The following is a 19988-nucleotide window of genomic DNA, read 5'->3' on the forward strand; positions in this document are numbered from 1 at the left end:
AAGCGCGTCTGGCAAGTGAGCATGGAAGAATATTTAAAGCCGCATTTGGGTCAGTTTATGCCAAGCGCACCAGAGATTGCGCTCGACTCTCCCCTATTTATTCTAGAAATGTGTAGTTCTTCGCCGCATTGTCGAAAAATTTTCCGTTCGTGTGTCAGCGATTTGAATTTTCCAGACGAGTGCAAAACTGTGTTATTAAAAAAAATTAAAAGAATAGTTTCTTTTTGAACGCTCAAAATGTTTTCACGAATAAACTGCCAGCAGAAAATTATTTACGTGTTTCTAGGTCTTCCATTTAGCCCCAAAACTATTATTTTTACAATCTTTTTTTTTCAGAAACCGTAAACGCCATTTGTGAGCAATATAAAACGCTTAATCGGCTGTCTGGAACATGTACTATTTGGTTAAAACGTTTGTTTGAAGTTCAATAGAACAGAACACGCTAGTGAAAAAAAAAAAAAAAATCCGAAGTTGCCAGAAAGTTCGTTTTGAATCGTATTCAGCATTAAATTTTATATTCAGATGGTCCAAGTAGAATTACAAAATGTAGCCAAAACATAGCTAATATACATGTTATTAAGCTCAGCGATTTTTATCGGAGTATTTTGGTTTAGGCGAGGAAAAAAAAGGAGTTGAACGCCATCTCCACCGGTTATTGTTGTCCCGCGATGCCACTACACTGCACAACACAGCGGCAGCGCTGCTCAAAATCCTAAGCTGCCGTGAACTGGCACGTTCAGGCTTTCATGTCAATCGACCCTGTTCATACTCCCGCTTTCTGATCGTAGCCGTCACCAGCGCTTTTCCCGTGCTATGTTTACACGAGCATTCGCCCGTGCTTTATCAAGCGACTCGGGCATCCAGCGCAGCGCACAGAAGCGCGTCTTGTCACCACTCCGCTCTGCCTCCTCTTTCAAATCCGTTAATAAAGCGTGTCACACGCGTTTAACTCGGGAACTAAAAAAGATAGAAGAAAACCAATGGTTGCTTCAGACAGAGGAGGAAAAAATGAACCCAGAAGCAAAATTTTGTGACTAGATTAATTAGTTAATTAATTATAGACAAAAATGTCGAAATTGCGTAGAAATAGCGTTGACGTCAATATAGCCGCGGGAACGGTGTGACGTCACATCCACCGGAAGTCGTCACAGCACAGTGAAAATTGTCGCAGAATGGTCGGAAAAACGAAGGATTTCAATCAATCAATCAATCACTTTATTTCAGCTTTTTTTTTACAAAAACTGAGGGCGGCAAGAAAAAAGCAGTCATTACGACCGCTTGACAAGCCTCGCCACCCCTACAAAGAGGCAGTTTGGTAGCGACTATGATGGTTACATACACTTGTAACAACGCAAGGTACACGGAAATACATCTTATTTGTGTCAAATAAGATGAAAAAATGTGTAATTAAGCGTAATTAACACTTACGATCCACGAAAGATGTATAATTTTGGTATTGATATAGCCACGGGAACGGTGTGACGTCACATCCACCGGAAATCGACACGGCATAGTGTCCTCTGCTTTCGCCTCTAAACACTTTAGTTGCCAAAGTGTCCACAATTTTTCCCTCCCACCTGTCACCCGGAGCCGACACATTTCGCCGGGCTGCCGAAATATCAGAAGTGCAAGATGCCGGGCTAGTTGGTAATGCACGATGGCTTAAAACAGCGCAAGGAACGGGACGAAACACGAAGGAAGAAGACACAGACACGGGCGCTGACTAACAGCTGAAATTTTATTTCGATGCAGGACACATATATAAAGTACAACACACACACACACCCCTCTTTGTACTTTATATATGTGTCCTGCATAGAAATAAAATTTCAGTTGTTAGTCAGCGCCCGTGTCTGTGTCTTCTTCCTTCGTGTTTTCGTCCCGTTCCTTGCGCTGTTTTAAGTCATCATGCCGAAATATGTAACCGCAATTATTCGCCCAATAAAGAAGATGCAATAAAACCCTCATCCCGAATACAGAATAAGGCATTTCGCCTTGCCAGTAGAACAACAAAGTGCAGTCAGGTGCTGATCAGGCCCGTTCCTCTAGTGACGCTGTTAACAACAACAACAAAAAAATTGCTCAGTACCACAGGTTGAGCCGTAGTTACATACTAAAGTCATCCCAGTAAATATAAAACAGCTTTTGTGTTGAACATCATGATTCGAGAGATTAACTGCCAGAAAATTTACTGTGAGCATTTTTTTCTAAAGAAATAATGAATTTAAAGGATACTTCCTGAAACAGCATACTGGCGAAAATTCATGGCGGTGCAACGTGCAGACGTAGATGTCCGACCTATTCGTCCCTGGCCGCCGCGGTGGCTCAGTGGCTATGGTGCTCGGCTGCTGTCCCGAAAGACGCGGGTTCGATCCCGGCCGTGGCGTTTGAATTTCTTTGGAGGAGAAATTCGAGGCCCGTGTACTGTGCGATGTCAGTGCACGTTAAAGAACCCCAGGTGGTCGAAATTTCCGGAGCCCTCCACTACGGCGCCTCTCATAGCCTTAGTCGCTTTGGGACGTTAAACCCCATAAACCAAACCAACCAAACCAAACCTATTCGTCCCTATTTTCGTGAGCTATACCTCAATTTCTTGAAGTGTACGTAAGGATGCACGGTAGAGTGCTAAAGTGGCTTCCACAGCTGTCCCTAGAAAAAATTTAGCCTCAGTTCGTCAGCCAAGAGTGTCAAGGCTAGCTTTCTACTATGTCATATCATCCTCATTGTGATTTTTAATACGTCATACGTTATCCCCATTGTGTTCATTGGGTGTTTTGTTGTTTTATCAACAGCTGCATGGAGAGAGAGCTCTTTTGCGATATACATGGTCTGTTCTGAAAGTAGTAGGACTGATTTTTTTAAACAAAATTTATTTAAGAGAATAGTGCAAATGATTACAATTTTTCAAGGTAGCACCCTTCCGCACCTACACGCTGCTGCCAATGAGTTTCACAATTTTCGTACGCCTCCAGGAACGCCTGGACCGGAATGCTGTTTAACTCCCTCGTCACGGCCTGTTGAACCACCTCTACCGATCCGTGATGTTTCCCCTTGAGCGTCGATTTTATTCTCGGGAATAGAAAAAAGTCTTGCGGGGCCAAGTCGAGACTGTAAGGGGGCTGAGGCAGCGTTGCCGCCTTGTGCTGGGCAAAACATCGGGGTCATCATTCACATGATGAAGAAGATCCTACCGGTTGGCCTTTTCCTCCCTTGACAACACTCCCGGCACCAACTTCGCGCAGACTTTCCTCATGGATAAGTTTTCTGTCACGATCTCAAAAACTTGGGTTTGAGGAATGCTCAAGTCATCAGCAATCATTCTAATACTCATTCTACGATCACTGTTAGGTAAATGTTTCACTCGCTACACATTTTCGTTGGTCTTGCTGGTCGAAGGGCGTCTGGAACGGTCGTCTTCCTCCACTCTTTCCTTACCTTCTCGGAACAGCTTGTGCCACTAAAAAAACACCTGATCTACCCATGGAAGCCTCACCGTAGGCCTCCTTAATCATGTTGTGAGTCTCTTTGCCTGTTTTACCAAGATTTACTCAAAATTTGAACGCGTATCGCTGATCCAGTAAACGCTCGATGATTCTGCGTGACGAGACGTTTCGACAGGGGTTCACAGTACAAGCGACCTCCCCTCTTGAACGGCCGACAGCAGACTGCCGATTTTCCCGAGCATTCCCAATATCCCCCTTCAACGATTCTGCACGCGCAGACCACCTCTCATCCGCCCGTTCGCCCAGGAAAAATCCAGTCCTACTACTTTCAGAACAGACCATGTATTACAAGTAACCTCAAAACCGATCTTCCGTTCCTTTCTTCCCTCTCTTCCTCTCCTTTGTTTCCCTTCCAACGTGTAGGGCTGCATACTGGGCGTCGCCAACCTCCCTGCCTATCCATTCTACTCTCTCTCTCTCTCTCTTTGATCTATAATGTATGTGTCAATAAGGCAATGTAAAGAAATAAAAAATGCTGAGGTGTCCCACCTGCTTTAAGTCGACAGACAAAGCCCGGTTCTGATCGCGCCTGAAAGTGGCGTGAATTCGAATCCCGCTAAGAGGCAAAACTTTTTGTCCCATTTAACCTTCTTTAATCGGTAGTTGTTCGGACCGACGCGAAAGATTTGAAGTCACGCGACTATGACGTCACTGCGGTCCAGGACGCACTTAAACTCAGGACGGAGACGTATAATGCATTAACACGCAGACAGAGGTAGGATTTACCAGTCTCACCTCAAGCCCAGCCCACGTATACGCAGGCTGGGCTTATATATAAGACAAGCTCGAAATAGCTCCGCACTCGGCAGCGCTGGTGCACGCGGCTGCCCTGATGGACGGAGAAAGTCGGGTCCAGTGGGCGTGCCACAGAAACAGGCAAAGACAGGGGCCCCAGGTCGATTCTTATTCTGGAGTGTTAATAGGTTGTATGATCAGTGAGTTAGATAGTCAGAGCGGAACGGTGGGTCTAAAAATTAATATGCAGAAAACCAAAGGAATGTTCAACAGTCTCGCAAGGGGACAACAGTTTACATTTGGTAGCGAGGCGCTCGAAGTGGTATAGGGTCACGTCTACTTAGGGCAGGTAGTGATCGCAGATCCGGATCATGAGAGGGAAATAACTATAAGAATAAGAATGGAGTGGAGCGCATTTGGCCGGTTCTCTCAGATCGTGAATGGCAGTTTACCGATATCCTTCAAGAGAAAACTATATAACAGCTGTACCTTACCGGTACTCACCTATAGGGCAGAAACGTGGAGGCTAACGAAAGGGTTCAACTTAAGTTGAGGACAACGCAGCGAGCTTTGGAAAGGAAAATGATAGGTGTAACGTTGAGGGACATGAAGCGGGCAGAGTGGGTGAGGGAATAAACGTGGGTTGATGACATCCTAGTCGAAATCAAAAAGAAATGGGCATGAGCAGGGCATGTAATGCGAAGGCAAGATAACCGCTGGTCGTTAAGGTTAACGGACTAGATAACAAGAGAAGGTAAGCGTTAGCAGGGTGCGGCAGATAGGTGGACGGATGATATTAAGAAGTTTGCGGGGATGTGGTGGCTGCAGCTGGCACAGGACAGGGTCAATTGGAGAGATGTGGGAGAGGCCTTTGTACTGCAGTGGCCGTATTCAGGCTGACGATGATGATGGTTAGGCCGTAGGGAGTGCTTAGAGAATGCATGCTCCTTCCAGATCTGCGATGTCAACGGAGAGAAGCGCTAGGGGACGGAAGCTGCGCGCTATAAGCTTTATCCACTTCGCGGATGACGGTGTCCATGGGCCACTGTCCCAGGCATCGCTGACGAGAGAAGCAGCATGCGTATAGTGCGCGGCTTTCACATTCCACATGATTGGCGACCGCGCGGTGGGCTTGAAAGCACTGGGCACCAGCTTCCAAGGGCCAGGTGGTCAGTGGACAAGTCTGCTGAAATGACGTCTGACGGTGGCGCTCTCCGCCAAAGGCGCTGCATGCGGCAGCCGTATACTGCACGGCAGACTCTTATCAGATTACGAACTCTCTTTTTCCTCATTTTCCGTAGTTGCAGTGAATAGTTGAGAAGGTGAATGCCCCTCTCAGAATCCCCGCGTCGAAGAAGCACCCTTTCTCGGTTGTCCCCTTTCCTGGGTCGCTGAATGCCCAATGCGCCGAGAGATTACCACTCGTCTGGGCGAGACGTCGTCTGCAGCGTCACCTTCTTTTATGGCGAGAGATAAGACGGGGCTGATTACTAGTCGCGGCCGCGCAGCGTATACCCACTGGCCGTGTCCTCTGCAGTGCGGGCGTCGGTGGCCATGGGCGACAGCGAGTTCCTGCCCAGCTGCTGGGGCGCCCGGCTGCGTGGCCAGGCGCTGGTCGACCACTTTGTCCAGGAGGCGGCACGGCTTAGCCAGCAGACCCGCGCGGCCGACCACAGGGACGTCAGGTGAGCCCCGCTCGGCTTCCCGCTACACTCTCACGAAGCGATGGCGCTTCCGAAAATTCCTAAAAGTAGGATTCTTGAAATCTTTAGAAACATAATTTAAGAGTCGGCGAATGTTAATCGTATTTAAAAATTTTATTAATTAGAGAGCCTGTTAACTAAGACTTACCGAGTGACTTTAAGTTAACACAGTCTGGTGGTCAGCGTCAATGACAACTTCGTAGCTACGAGCAGGACGACGTCATATCAGATTTCAAAGCAATAGAAAGAAAGTATAGCTCTAAAGCTGTGCAGTGCGAGAAAATCCGATGCTTTACTGAGGGCGTGAGATGCGCAGGAATTTAGCGCAAACGCAGCATCCGCTGGTGTCGTGCTGCATTGCCTATACGGCGCTCAATTCGAACTGCCTGCATTAATGCGTAACGCCGCGTATTTTCTTTTGCTTCGTCGCTATCAAAAATTTGGGCCACGTAGTTTTTATGAATTTCCTTTTCGTTGCACCAAGCTACGAATGATGCACGCAGTATGAAGTGGGCGCCGTATGCACTGCAACTCGTCATATGCGCACACGTTGCGTTTGCACTGAACTTTCTGCGCTTCTCATGCGCTCAGTTTAGGTTTTGTAAGCGAAAATGCACCGTATTCCTTGGACTGCCGTGATTTAGTGAACTACTTTTTCCTAGTGTCAAAAGCTGACGTGACATCTTCTCATTTGTTTCGAACTCACCATTGGCATAACCACCAAGTTAGTTATTGAACTTATGCTTTCCGGATCGCGATGGCCGACAGCCCTTCCTGTGTAAACTGTGTCTGTGAAGAGACAATCAGTCATCTCTTGTGTGAGTGCCCTGTCTTTGTGAACGAAAGACGTAAGCTGCGCTGTGCTCTGGACCGCCTTGATCCTCGCCCTTTCACAGAGGCCAGGATCCTCGGTCCGTGGCCACCACAGTCGACAGCCATCAAGGCTTACAAGGCACTGTTTTGTTTTTTGACAGAGACTGCCTTGATTCACAGATTGTGGCTGTGTTTCCCGTTCCTTCTCTCTTCCCTCTTTAATACCCTCATTCCCTTCCCCTGTGCAGGACAGCCAACCGGAATACCTTTCTGGTTAACATCCCTGCATTTCCCCCTCTCTGCGTCTATCTGTCTAATTGTAGAACTTTAGTTAGTTACCTGCCTTAGTGCAGCAATTTTCTTAAAAAGTGAGGTACGCCGTGACTCGCAGTTTGTTTTTGAAAATACCTTTTTTTTATGTTGCGACCTCCTTATTTTAATTTTTTTGGTACGTATTGCCTGAAAGCTCCGATATTTACGGTGCGTTATAAGCCATTCTGTGACACTTCAGAATTTTTTTATTTGTTTGAGTACGCCGGCTACTGCGTCCTCTATAGCCTGTCTCGTGATTTTTTTTTTTTTTTACCAGGACCGCCACCAGGAAGAATGCTCTTGCCAGTGCATGACACATACATATCGCGAAGACTGTGTGGCATGTGCGCGACACCGGAGAGATTGCGAAAAACGAGGAGAGAGAGAGAGAGAGGCGATGGAGAGCGCGCGGCAGCGGCCCCGGCACGCTAGCTATGCCCGCTACTGCGCATGCGCAACTGGCGAGCGCAGCGGCGGCACCTCTGAGTCACCCGTGCAGCGACGGCGGCGGCGCATTAGCTGTGCGCCGTGTGACGTCACTACTCCTCGCGCATGCGCAGTATGGCCTTTCGTCAGCTCCGCAAAATGGCTCGGCGACTCGCGTAGTGTTGGTTTCGCAACAAAACACGCGATACGTTTCGGGAAACTAGGGAAACGTTTTTTTTTGTTGTTGATGATTTTAAAGACGCCGGGGGAGCGCTTTTGTTGAACACTGCGGTATGCGGCCTTGGCCGCCAACGGTTCTTTGGACGACGCAAGAAGACAGGCCAATTGCTAACCACTGCTTATCGCAAGTGCAGCTTCCTACTGACGATCACATCATTATCATCACCCTTCGTCATATGCATGTACCCCTAATTTAACTCGTGTATGTCAAATAGCCCCTTTTGCGGCGGCTGTCTGGAAGATTGCCAATTACTGCCAGAAGCTTGGTGAGGATGGAAGTGGGCTGCTGCTGCTGCTGCTGTCTGTCACGGCAGAGGTGCGGTTTGGACCGCGCAGGTTCGGCGAGCACCCACGCGAGTGCCTGGACCTGTACCTGCCGGAAGGCGGCGGTGGGTCGGAGGCCACTGTTCTCTTCTGGCACGGCGGCTACTGGGTGGAGGGCGATCGTCAGTCCCACGCTTTCGTGAGTGAGCCCTTCGTGGCTGCCGGCGTGGCGGTGGCCGTGGCCGGCTACCCGCTCGCTCCGGATGCCACTCTCGACCAAATTGTGGAGTCGGCCGTGCGCTGCGCCCGCCACGTGCTTGCCTCGATGCCGGGGCCTCTGCTACTGGCCGGCCACTCAGCGGGGGCTCACCTGGCAACCATGGTCGCCACGCGACTGGCCGCAGGTGAGCAGGGGGTGCTTTCAAGATGACTATGTTGATGAGAGTACTGACCATTTATTGCGTCACGACACAACGCTAAAATTTTTGAAACACGCCATCGTGAAACATGGTCACCATCCCATCTGCACGCACAAGATATGGCGCTAATTCATAGTGCTTCTCGTTACCATGATTATGAATACCCTCGGTCGTTTAAAGAAGTTCTTGTACAGACCTTGCAATTTTCCCTAGGCATGTTACTTCAGCGTTTGTTTATACGTTAGTTCCTGTCGTCGTTTGTATTAAATAATTCAGGGGGCACTTTGACTGTCTAAAGTGCGTAGAGGCGAAAGCGTTTTCCGCACCACTTTCAGTGCTTCTGTGGCACTGGTGGCGTCACATGTAATTGAGTACGAATTACTAAGTGATGACAAATCACTAATTAATGGTTAATTACTGATTAATGCCTGCATACTAATTAACTGCTAATTAAGCTTAAGCTTCGCCTTTAGGAGTGGAACGCGACAGCGTGTTGTAGCGCTGCCAGGGAGTCCACGGAACGCCACCACCCGTTCGGCGCGATGCCTTGCCGTTTCAATGCAACGGTTTTTGAGGAAAGGAAATGGCGCAGTAAATCTCTGTCATCTCGGTGGACACCTGAACCGCACCGTAGAGGAACGGAGGAAGTGGGAGTGAAAGAAGAAAGACGAAGATGGCCCGTAATGAAGAAAATGAAGATTGTATTTGAGGAAAGAAAATTACGCAGTAACTGTCTCCCATATCTCGGTGGACACCCGTCAAAATTCAGGAGGGGGGGGGGGGGGGGTGCACTTTTTTGACCTAAAGTGTGGTCACTGATGTGTGGTTAAGATGTTAAGCTTCGCCTCTAAGAGTGGAACGCGAGAGCGTCTTGCAACGCTGCCAGGGAGTCCATAGAACGCCATCGCCCATTCGGTTCTACGCCTCGCTCGTCGGTAAATTGGTTTTTGAGGAAAGGAAATGTATTTCTCTCTCATATCTCGGTACACATCTAAACCTCGCCGGAAGGGAAGGGAGGAGGATGGCAGTGAGCGAAGACACCGTATTCACTAGACGTGCCTTTGTTCATTCCAAACCATCGAGCTGGCATGGCGGAGTGGATAGCATGCTCGTCTCGCACTCCGAAGACCGGGGTTCGATTCCCGAGCTCGACCAATTTCTTACTAGGTTTTATTTATTTATATGGTCTGACTAGAGAAGTTAATTAGGCTAGTTGGGTAATTAAGCAATTAACTAAGCTCATTCCCACTTACTTGGAGCATCACTATATGGTCCCTTCAATTGGTTGCATGGTTACTAGCGAAAGTACAATTGGCCCCGTTTGAAATTGGCGCACTGTGACGTCACGACCGTTTCGACCAACTGAAAAGCGTGACATTCTCTGTCGACAACTGCTGCTTACAACGATGAGACATTAAAGGCTTTCGCCTTAATAGCCATGTTATATTAGCCCATCGTAGCACGTTTTCGCCTGTTACCAACGCTATTTAGTAATGCAGTTTTCACCACTTTATAATGCCTTTATTTGGCGTTGCGTATTGCACGTGATATTGAATGCCAACAATTACCCTTGCGAATGCCAACTATATGCATTCCTGCATGCATGTACACGAATTTGTAGAGGGGCGCACACCGCGTCGAACTGCGGTTACGTCAACTTCGGCACGACGGTTTGTCGACGTCAGCAAAGATGCAGAGTGAATGAATTCAAAACTGGTGGCTGAAGTACGCAACACTATCGACGTCGCTCGCAAGGCGTCGATGCACTAAAGTTTCTTTGCCAGTAGATATAACGAATCATTTCGCTCTAAAGGTAAACTGAATTTCGCTCTGCTCTGCCTTGCATGAAGTGCGCAGTTCACTTTTCGTCGCTCACAGTGTAGTTGGAGACTCCCTCCTCGCATTACATTGCGTGCCTGGCAAAGCGCAGGCGAGCCCCGCATCCGCGGCCTGCTGCTGATGTCCGCCGTGCTGGACGTGGTGGCGCTGCTGGGCAGCTCGGTGGCCCGTGACGCGGCCATCAGCGCCGACCAGGCGCTGCGAAATTGCCCGCTCCAGCTGGTGGACACGCTGCCCACACACCTGCACGTCGTGGTACGTGTTCTCATTTGCACAGTACCACACATTCCCTTATGATTTCCTTCGTCGCTGAAATAACTGTACTGTTGGTGTACTACGTACAGTTGGACCTCGTGATGGCGAAGTCGAAAGGGCCCCGCGATTTCTTCGTTATAACCATTGATTCTTTATTGTGGAACGAAACGTGCGTTGCAACTGATGCTTGCCAGTGGGCTTACCTGCCACATGTGTATACAGAGAACAACATAGTTGGCGTTTAGTGCACCGCCGGTGTTCGTTTTGGGAGCATTCAACACGCGCACAGAGCTCCGATCACGAGGCTGAATTACACGTGCAGCCTTCCTCAAAAATATGCAGCCCACGCGAATCGCATTTCTCAGCCATGCAGCGTGCCTCCTTTCGCATCGGTCAGGAGTCCGAACCATTCGAAGGCGATCGGAAATTTCCTCCTCTCCCTTCGGCAGCTTGGGACTTCCGGGTGTGCTTGGGAACCGCACTACACGGCGCTTAAAGGGAGGGGGACGCGGCGAATAAAATGGCCAATTTGGTCATTTTTTTATTCCTCAATTAATTTTTTATTGATTATAACCGTTGGGTCTTCATCGTTCTCGCGCCGAAACGTTATAGCGAGATATTCAGTACAAATTTACAATATTGCGTTGCTTTTTATGCGTGGTCCTCGAATGATTACGAACGAATCCCGTTTCTGATGGTCCCGGCGCTTCGCGAATTCTGCTGGTTACGCCACGACCGAGCACAACCATCTTTTTATCACCATAATGGGGAGATGTCAGAAGGTCAGAGCGTCCGTTGGGTGCAGTGCGGCATTTATCTGACCAAGATCAAAAGCTTACGAGGCGAAAAGGAGGCAAAAGAGCGAATAAACTTTGACTGCTTTTTTCTGAGCCCTTCACTTTTTCTGCGATTGCTATCGCTTATCCCTTTGGCATTTCCTAACGAATAGAAGTAGAATGATTCTTATTGCCGATCATGAATCTTAAGACGTTGGGGAGTGCAATAAAGCTATCAATTTTTCTGTACACAAGTTCAATAGTTTTGCAAGAAACATTTTCATTAAATAGTCAGTTTCACGAGCGCAGGGCATCTAAACAAAGAACTAATAGATTTATTGTACAGAGCAGATATTTGTGAACAAGCTGACATAAAATACTTGCGCACTTTCTTCTTGATTAACGCCCCGAGGATGACTTTCATAGGGTGTCAATCGTATTTACTCAATAACTATACCAGCTAGCTTAAAATAAAATGCAGTTCTGAAGTTAACATAAAGAGTTACATACCTGTGCCAAATGGAGTTAAATTTCGTGCATAAATAATTTTAATTGCCTCGTCATCCCTTGAAGGGTGTGGGGTTTAAAATTGGGGAGATAAACACGTTCTCCCCGTTTTACCGCGGACCCCACCCCGTGGTCGCGAGCGCTACTGAGCGCACGCCGACCACGGCGGGCCTTGCTTTGCGGGAACAAAGAAACGACACGCTGGCTGACACAAACAAGGCATTTATTGCTGCAACAACAATAACGCCAGCTAGCAACAAAATACACTGAGGAATCGAGGATGTCCGACTCACCAGCACGGTTACGAGCGAATGTTCGCCCACGGTAGGGCAGAGGGAATATCTCCGAGGCCGGACGGGACGAGCTGAGGGGAACATGTTTCCACACGAGGTCGCCGCCGGCGAAGAGCGGAGCGGCTCGCGACACGTCCGCGAGCTATCCCGGTGCCGAGCAGAAGAGACCTGGCTATCCCCCGCGCGCGCGCAGCAAAACGCCATCCGTGGCGCTGGTGTCGCTTAGAGTTCCTGTATATGCCTTTGGCAGCATATACAGTAACTCTAGTGTCGCTGCGACGCGAGAGCCCTCCCCTGTTAGTTAAAAGTAACCGAACCGAGAGGAGTGCTTTGCGGGGGAGCTAACCACAGGGAACTAGTGCGTTGCGGGAAAGCGAACGCAGGGGACGAAGGCGTCCCCACAAGGGCAACTGAACAGGTTTTATAAATCCGAAGAGCTTCAAGGGATCGAATGTATGATACTTGCAGATGAAGCACGAGAAGTATTTTTGTGCTAGTGTTTGAAATGGGAACGTAATCGCCCATTAAAACCGTGACGTGTTTCAGGCTACTCCGCAGCACAGAGCGTCAAGTGGAAGGGGGGGGGTCATAACGACGTAATTTACGATTACAGCACCCTTTCAACTCAAAAACTATTGTTTTGAATGAAGAAAACCAACGTCCCCGATGGCATAGCTTGAGGCGGGTTGTTTGGCGTCATCCAATAACGCACGGCAGCATGTGGGCGAATATCACCATCCGTGAAGTCATCACCAAGCTTCTCCGCACCTCTCCGGTGCTGTGGAGAGAAGCTTGCGAGTCAAATTGTCGATTACGTTTCTATTTTAAATACTAGAACAAAACAACTTGACGTGATTTACCGCAGCCAATTTAAACTTGAATCCTTGAACGTCACTGAATTCTCAAACGGCGGCTCAGCTGCCCTTTAAGCAAAACCCTTGGGCTGTATATTTTTGACGTAGGCTGTATACCGACCGCATATGTCACCCGCCAACACGCTAGCATGGGCTTTAGTGCCTAGAAACGGACGTTGGAGAAATAGTGTCATAGAGAACACGGGGAGATTATTCAGAATATTTAACTTTATCTTCTGTTTGTTGAAGTCGATGAGGGCCGCTGTGAATGAGGGCACGCGGCGACGATTTCTTCGCAAAACTCGTTTTGGTTGGCTTCGCCGCACAGCATGCCTGCACGCGCGCTACAACGCTTTGCCACGTGACAGGAATGTCTTGTAAAAAAGGCATGCGCAAAGCCGAAGGCATTGGCGATGGTCGGCTTATGGCCAAAGGAAATTCTTTTCCACTTTTGTTTTCCACCGGCTGGCCCTGTGAAACCAGCAGCACGTCTGCCGTCAAGCAGACCAAGCTACATTGGCCACAGTCTCGGCGTTTCGCATGCTCCCTCCATCGACCATACTGCGCATGCGCGAGGAGCGAGTGACGTCACTGCGCACAGCTGGCGTGCCTCGCCGCACGCGTTCACCGCTGCCGCTGCTGCCGCCGACGCAGAGCCACGTGACGTCACTGATCACGCTACGTATATACTGGCATAGCAGAGCTAAGCCACTGCCATTTTTTTTTAACTATGCGACCATGCTGCGAAAACAGAAACTAAACTGCGCATGGGACCAGAGAAGCTGAGCGGGCTCGCAGCCGGCAATGTGCTGCGTAGAAGTTAAAGGACGGAGGAACTCTAACAATCTTGGCAACTCTGTCGTGGTGCAGCACAGCGCGTCGGGGGCACCGCGCGGCGTGACATCGTCCAGCCTAGCATGGGAGTTGTAGCGTCAAGCCAGACGCCGAGACTGACAAACTGTCCAGACAAACGCTTCGTGCAAAATATTAGCCGGTTCTTTACATACCTCCTAACAACAGTCACCTGATTTCAGTTGGGAAGAATGTTTTATTTTTTTTTAAATCTTGATTCATTTTAACTGGAGCACCCTGTATATAAGAGGCCACGTATATAGCTTACACGCTGCACACACAGCCGCGTGGATAGGATGATTCATGTAGTCCGGATGAGCTTGTAAGTATAGGAAGGTGAACAAGTATACCAGAAAATGAAGGCGGCGGCCTCAATTGAACATAGCCTTTATACTTGCAGTCGGTAGGCAATGTGTCTGCAGTTGTTTTCTTTACTCCTCGGGGTAATCCGTAATGTAATCAGCAACTTTTTAAACTGCAGTTATAAGTAGCGTAATAGATTTACCTTTCTGCAGTAAATAGCATTATGCCAGCCCCGCGATTCCGCGCAGTGTAGTGCGCCTTTAAATCCTGTCTACGCTCTAAACGGAAAGGAGTAAAAAGAAAGTAACCTGTCCTCTAGCGCACTCCCTTTCATAAAAGGGAGTGCGCTAGAGGACAGGTTACTCCCTTTTTACACCCATATAGGCGTATTAGCTTTGGTTGATCTTGATTGCAAGGCCAGGTTAGTCTGGTTGTCCAGCTATGTTGTTGCATTAAAGTCGATTCCGGGCCTTCTGCTTAGCAGACTTGTCGCCGTCCATAATGCCGCCTCAACTGTGGTTGCGGCGAACGCGCGCTCTCCTTTTTAATCCTCCGGCATGTTATCAAGCATGCGACACAGTTGGCGAAGCGAGCTAAGGCGAGCGCAACGACGAGGCAAGCGGTGTGACGTCATACCAAACGGCGGCGGCGGCTCCACGGCGAGGCACACGGTGTGACGTCATGCCAGATGGCGCGGCGAGCGCGCGGCGTCCGCCAGCTGCGGCGGTTGCTAGGCAACGGCTCAAGGTCGGTCTCTGTGCCTCCTCGGAGCACCGCCACAGGGAAATCGTAAGTTCGTGGCCAATGTAGCTTTCGCTACAAAAGAGAGAGCGCTATAAGATGGCTTACTCCTTTTTTACTCCTTTCTGTTCAGAGTGTAGGGCGCACGGAAAGAACGGCGAAGTGCTTCTGTTCCGAATGCACAGCAAGCCTTGTAACTGCATGCGTGCACACTCTGCGTGCAGGCGACGTTCGGCGAGCACGACCCGCCGTGGTTCGCGCGCACGGCGCGGACGTTCTGCGAAGCCCTGCGGCGCCGGGGAGTGGCCAGCTGCGAGCTGCTCGAGTTCGAGGGTGAGGACCACTTCAGCTTCCTGCTGGGCCCCCTGCGAGACGGCGCCCACCCCGTCACCAAGCGCCTCGTCCACTGCGCCTCGGCGGCATCGTAATGAGTACTCATTAAAGGAACGCCTCTCACCAATGGGGCTGCCCAGTATCCAACGAATGTCTCTGCGAGAAGCTCTCTTACGCTGAGCAAAGCGGATTCCAGAGTCCCGATTCTCCCGTTTTGTTATGACCATGCATGTTGCAAGAGCTGCAACGGGCCGAGCCGCCGACATCGCGATGGCGGCTTCGCCAGTCCTCGCAGACAGAGTTCAGATCGGAACAAGCCAACAATCTGCTGCAGCTGCTTCGCGACCGGGATATGCATATACAACTTAAGTCTGCAGTGAAGCTCCGCCTATATTCAGCCTCCGTGCACAGAATTCCTCCACGACAAAGTAGTCCGTTGCTTAAACGTTTCTGTTACGTGAACAAGAAGCTTGCCACAACCAAAAAAAAATGAGCTCTATAATTTTGATACGTGGATTGTTTGATATAGTCAAACATTAAAAATCTGATTTCGTTTACTGTTTCGATTGGCCAGCGGAGAAATACAGGACGCCGCGGATCGCGGCCCAGTGTTAGCAATTGCTGTTTTTTTTTAAGTTGTATCCTAATATAGAGAAAGTAATTATATTCAGAAATTGTAAAAAACGAGGATGATAGAAAGATGAACAGAGCCGCTATAAGGCGAGCCCGATGCAGAAGGAAAATACTTCGGAAGGTTAACTGTTGGTAACTCACTTGTCGACATCCTTTTGCGCTACAGTGAGCATATACTGTACTATCGGCCACAAAAGTTTACAGTATGCGTGTTCTCAGAAAAAAAAAAAATACTGTATAGCACTGCCCCACGATCCAGCCGTTTGGTAATAGGGGTTTTTGGAAACGGGAAAACCTATCGATTAAGGGAATAAGGGAATAGTGGGGCGCTTGCAGTGTGCATGCGTAGGACAACAACCAGCGCCTCCTAATAGAAAGAGTCCTCCTATTCTTATTCTCCCTAATGTTACCAGCTGATAAAACACGCTCGTCCACACACCTCCAGACATTTTTGAGGCGATTAGTACGCATGACTGTGTCGAAGTATGCGTCTAAATAAATCTTTTCGCACACTTGCATCCTACAAACTATTGTACCGATAGTGTGGCAGAGAACGTAAAGAGGAGGTTCACGGTTCGCGGTCTGATGAAAGCGCGTTTCGAAATAGCCCGCGATAGAAGTTTGATCGTGCACTGAGAGGATATGCTAGAAGATTGCGGAACCTGACTGCGTTTCCGCTTGAAAAAGTGATAGGAGCGTCCCTTCTGAAACGTGGTGGTGGCATTTGAAACCGCGCTCCGCTTTTTCTCTTTACATTTCTTTAAAGGTGCAATAAATCGGTGTATAAATTCGCTATTTTCTTAAAATACGTTTTCAGTCCTACAGTTCTAACCTTATGTCACCTCTTTGCTTTTGAGTCACGCTTTTTGCTAACTTTACCGCGGATTCATTCGCGTGACCATTATCTCTAACCCTAGGGCCTCAGGGAGAGTGACTGTACCTGCATCGACATCCGGATGGATAACACCACATTCGAGTATAAGATGTTGAATCGTTTCTACAAATTTACCCCACTCAGCACATGGGTCATCTTCTTGGTTAAATTTGTTTTTGTAGCACAAAGCGGCCTCAGTGCACAAATCATTCAGCTCGATCCGTTCAGGGGCCATTTCGGGGTGCCTCCAAAAATGCACGTCGGCACCGCAGAGAAGGGAGCAGGCGGCATCTCCTGCCGTCTCTCCGTTGGAGTGTTTACCATTCGGTCAGCTAGCTGCTTGTGCAGCACTCCGCTTTTTACTTGTAGCAGAAAAAGAAAGATACACTTTGAACCACATTTCCGCGCCTAACCAGCTGCGGTGCGAATAAGCGCTCGAGTTTCACTAATAAGGACTCTAAGTGATGGAGGTAGTATCTTTCTCGCGCTCTGCTCAGAGCCCTCAAGTGACATGAATATCGTTATGCCGCGCTCCTGACACAGCTGGTTTCCAGAAGGACTTGTATTTATAGTTGGACACGTATCGCCTCAAAGACGTATAGCAGGAATACCGCGATATCTGGGGGATTGCGACTCGTGCGTCTTTCAATGTCCGAGGCAAAACGCATTCACTGCAGCCGAGCCCCGGTGTGCGCAGTGGGCGAGCCGCTTTCCGCGCGGAGGGCGTCGCTCGCTCCCCGCCCGCAGCAGCATCGGGAACCGCTCGACGTCGACGCCTGCCGGCTTCGCCGGGCGCGGATGGGGTGTCGCTGCGTGACCCGAGCGCCGCTGGCTGGCGTGCCGCCACTCCGCTGCAAGTATACCGTAAACTCCGGCGTATTCCTCTCGCTATGCTTCCTTACTTGCAAGCGACTGCTGCTACGCGCATGATGCTCGATAGGTACCGACGCAAGCAGCTTGGACCTTGCGATGAGGTCCACGGCGAGCGCTCACAGGTGGCGGCACCGTGGTTCGGCCGTATCTCATGAAACATTAAGCTTTCATAAGCATCCTAAGATTATCACGACAGACCTTGTACTGTTGAACGACGTCCAGGCGGCGTTCATCCCGACAACTGACGTAATAGACACTGCACATGAAGCGTCGCGCCGATAAGTGGCTGTGTATACGACATCCGCGCGTACGGCGAGCTCTCGGAGCTTTGAGAGCCGTCGCAAAAACGTGGGCGACAAAAAACGTACCTATACAACGTGCTCAGCTTCGTCATTAGATTGATACAAAGTGGCGAAGGGGAGTTTCGGGGCCAGTCATCGAAGAGTGCATCTTGTTTTCAGTGCTGTGCGACACCATGGGCACGTGCGAACTGCGGCCCATTCCCTCGGAAGCATGTCTGCTTTCCGTTGGTTTTCGCCACAGCGCTTTGTCCGATGCAACTCGCATATACAGTGCGCGCCGAGCTGATACTAGCTGGTTCGCTCATCTTCCGCAGTCAGTCGTCTCAATGCTTTCATCACCACCGGCAGCAAGGAGAACAGAGCTAGCTCTGCGAGGTGAACAGCTGCCAACCGCCTCTCTTTTTGTTCGCTCGTGCAATAAACACGACTGCTGCGCGTAAAAATAAGGGCTTAATTGGCCCGTGGTTGTTCGCAACAATTTTCAAAAGAAGTCAGTTATACACGTTTAGACTACGATGTTCTGTCAAAGTCTCGCCATAATTAACGTTATGCTTAGTAGAATAGTGAGCTTACGGTACGCGTACGCAGAACGCTATAAACGCAGATAGATGTATATAGCTTTGTGTTGGTAGCGTTAAAACATGGCGGCATTCTTTCCAGCTGTAGCCGCCAGCTTCAGACAGAATACGCATTGGGGCAGCGTACTGCGTCACCCAGAAGACTTGGACGGCTGCTTCCCTCCTTGTGGGGTGGGGCTCAGGAATGGCGCTGCCGCTGTTGATATTCCGACAGTGTCGATCCCCACGCGGCCGACAAGGATGTGGCAGAAGCAAAAAGCGTTGTTCCTCCTAGGAATCAGCGGCCTCGCCTGGGTCCCCGCCCCGGGACACAGAAGCGGAACGCGCATCCGCCTATCGTCTGTTTGTGTCCTTTTCCACGGTGCAATGTCAAAGAATCAAACACCTCTGGGCGAAATTTTGTTGCACTATGAATGTTTGAGGCATCGTCCAAGCAAGGCGCTCATCCAGATGACGCTGCGAATGCCAGCTACTATGCATTCCTCGCAGCTGTGGCATCTTTTGAGAGAGAAGAGGAATTTTAATGCGATGAAAGGAGGAGAGGTCGGCCGGTGGTAACATGGCCCTGGCCTGCTACTCCACACGGGGGAAGGGAAGGGGAGGAAATGAAAAGTGCGAATGGAGGTTGATGGTGGCATAATACAATGAGTTTCATGGCTGATATCTACACACGCACACACTGGCTGGCACTCGCATCGCGGTGTGTAGACGCACGTGAAATTCATGTCTTGAACACACACACCGACACATGTCACAGTAGGGGCTCCATGAAAACGCAAATGTAAGCCGTGTAAACTGTGTAAGCCATGTAGGTAGTGCACAGACGGTCACAGACAGGTATCCAGGCCTGTTTCACATAAAAACTTGAGCACGGCCTTCGCCACACCACCGATCAGCACGTTTCGCCCTGGCCCCCTGAAGTTTCTTCAGAGAGAAAGGGTGAGAGTACAGTTGACTCACGGTCGCTTCCAATGCTCTCCTCTCATCGGTGTAGTTCGGGCACTCGCAAAGAAGGTGTCCAATAGCCACTAGAGTGTGGCACTATACGCAATTTGGGTTAGTTTCTATTCCGATCTTGTGAAAGTAGTGTTTGGTGTAGGCAACGCCAAGCCGTAACCGGTGGAATGAAGTCCCTTGACGTCGCATTACCCTAGATGGCAGACGAAATCGTGAGCCGGCGTCAAGCTTAGAGATGCGGTCCTGTTAATGGCTCGAATCGTTCCAGTGCAACTGCATTGCGGCTTGCATTAAATGCGCCAGCAAGGCACCATTGTCAGATTTGGAAAAGGCGACTTCAATGAAAGCACCATCATCATGTGCTAGCCGTGCCTCGGCATCAGCACGCTCGTTTCCCGCTATGCCCCAATGGCTCGGTATACACTGAAACTTTATGATATGGCCGCGGTGAAAAGCCTCAGCTAACAAAAGCACAATCTGTTGAACCAGCTGCTCGCATGTCCTTGGTTTAACATAAGTTTGTATGACCTGTAAGGCCGATCTAGAGTCGCAGAATATAGTCTCTTGGTGCGCTGACTGGTGACCAATATAACGGACAGCCTC

The 19988-nt window shown here is 49.5% G+C and overlaps 2 protein-coding genes across 2 annotated transcripts in view; both read left to right on the top strand.

Annotated features, from left to right (window-relative positions):
- Nucleotides 1-15315, top strand: part of KFase (kynurenine formamidase) — a 42585-nt gene extending 27270 nt beyond the window's left edge. Inside the window, exons 2-5 of the mRNA XM_089565832.1 lie at nucleotides 5776-5923; nucleotides 8069-8400; nucleotides 10346-10509; nucleotides 15060-15315. Coding sequence (XP_089421958.1) covers nucleotides 5776-5923; nucleotides 8069-8400; nucleotides 10346-10509; nucleotides 15060-15263 — 848 coding nt within the window. The 3' untranslated portion in view covers nucleotides 15264-15315. The remainder of the gene's footprint in view (nucleotides 1-5775; nucleotides 5924-8068; nucleotides 8401-10345; nucleotides 10510-15059) is intronic.
- The window catches only part of LOC149371550 (short-chain dehydrogenase/reductase family 9C member 7-like), a 393612-nt gene that overhangs the window by 144926 nt on the left and 228698 nt on the right, over nucleotides 1-19988 (top strand). The window lies entirely within an intron of this gene.

Source organism: Amblyomma mixtum, chromosome 1, assembly GCF_055824585.1.
Source record: "Amblyomma mixtum isolate Tamu chromosome 1, ASM5582458v1, whole genome shotgun sequence".
NCBI lineage: Eukaryota > Metazoa > Arthropoda > Arachnida > Ixodida > Ixodidae > Amblyomma > Amblyomma mixtum.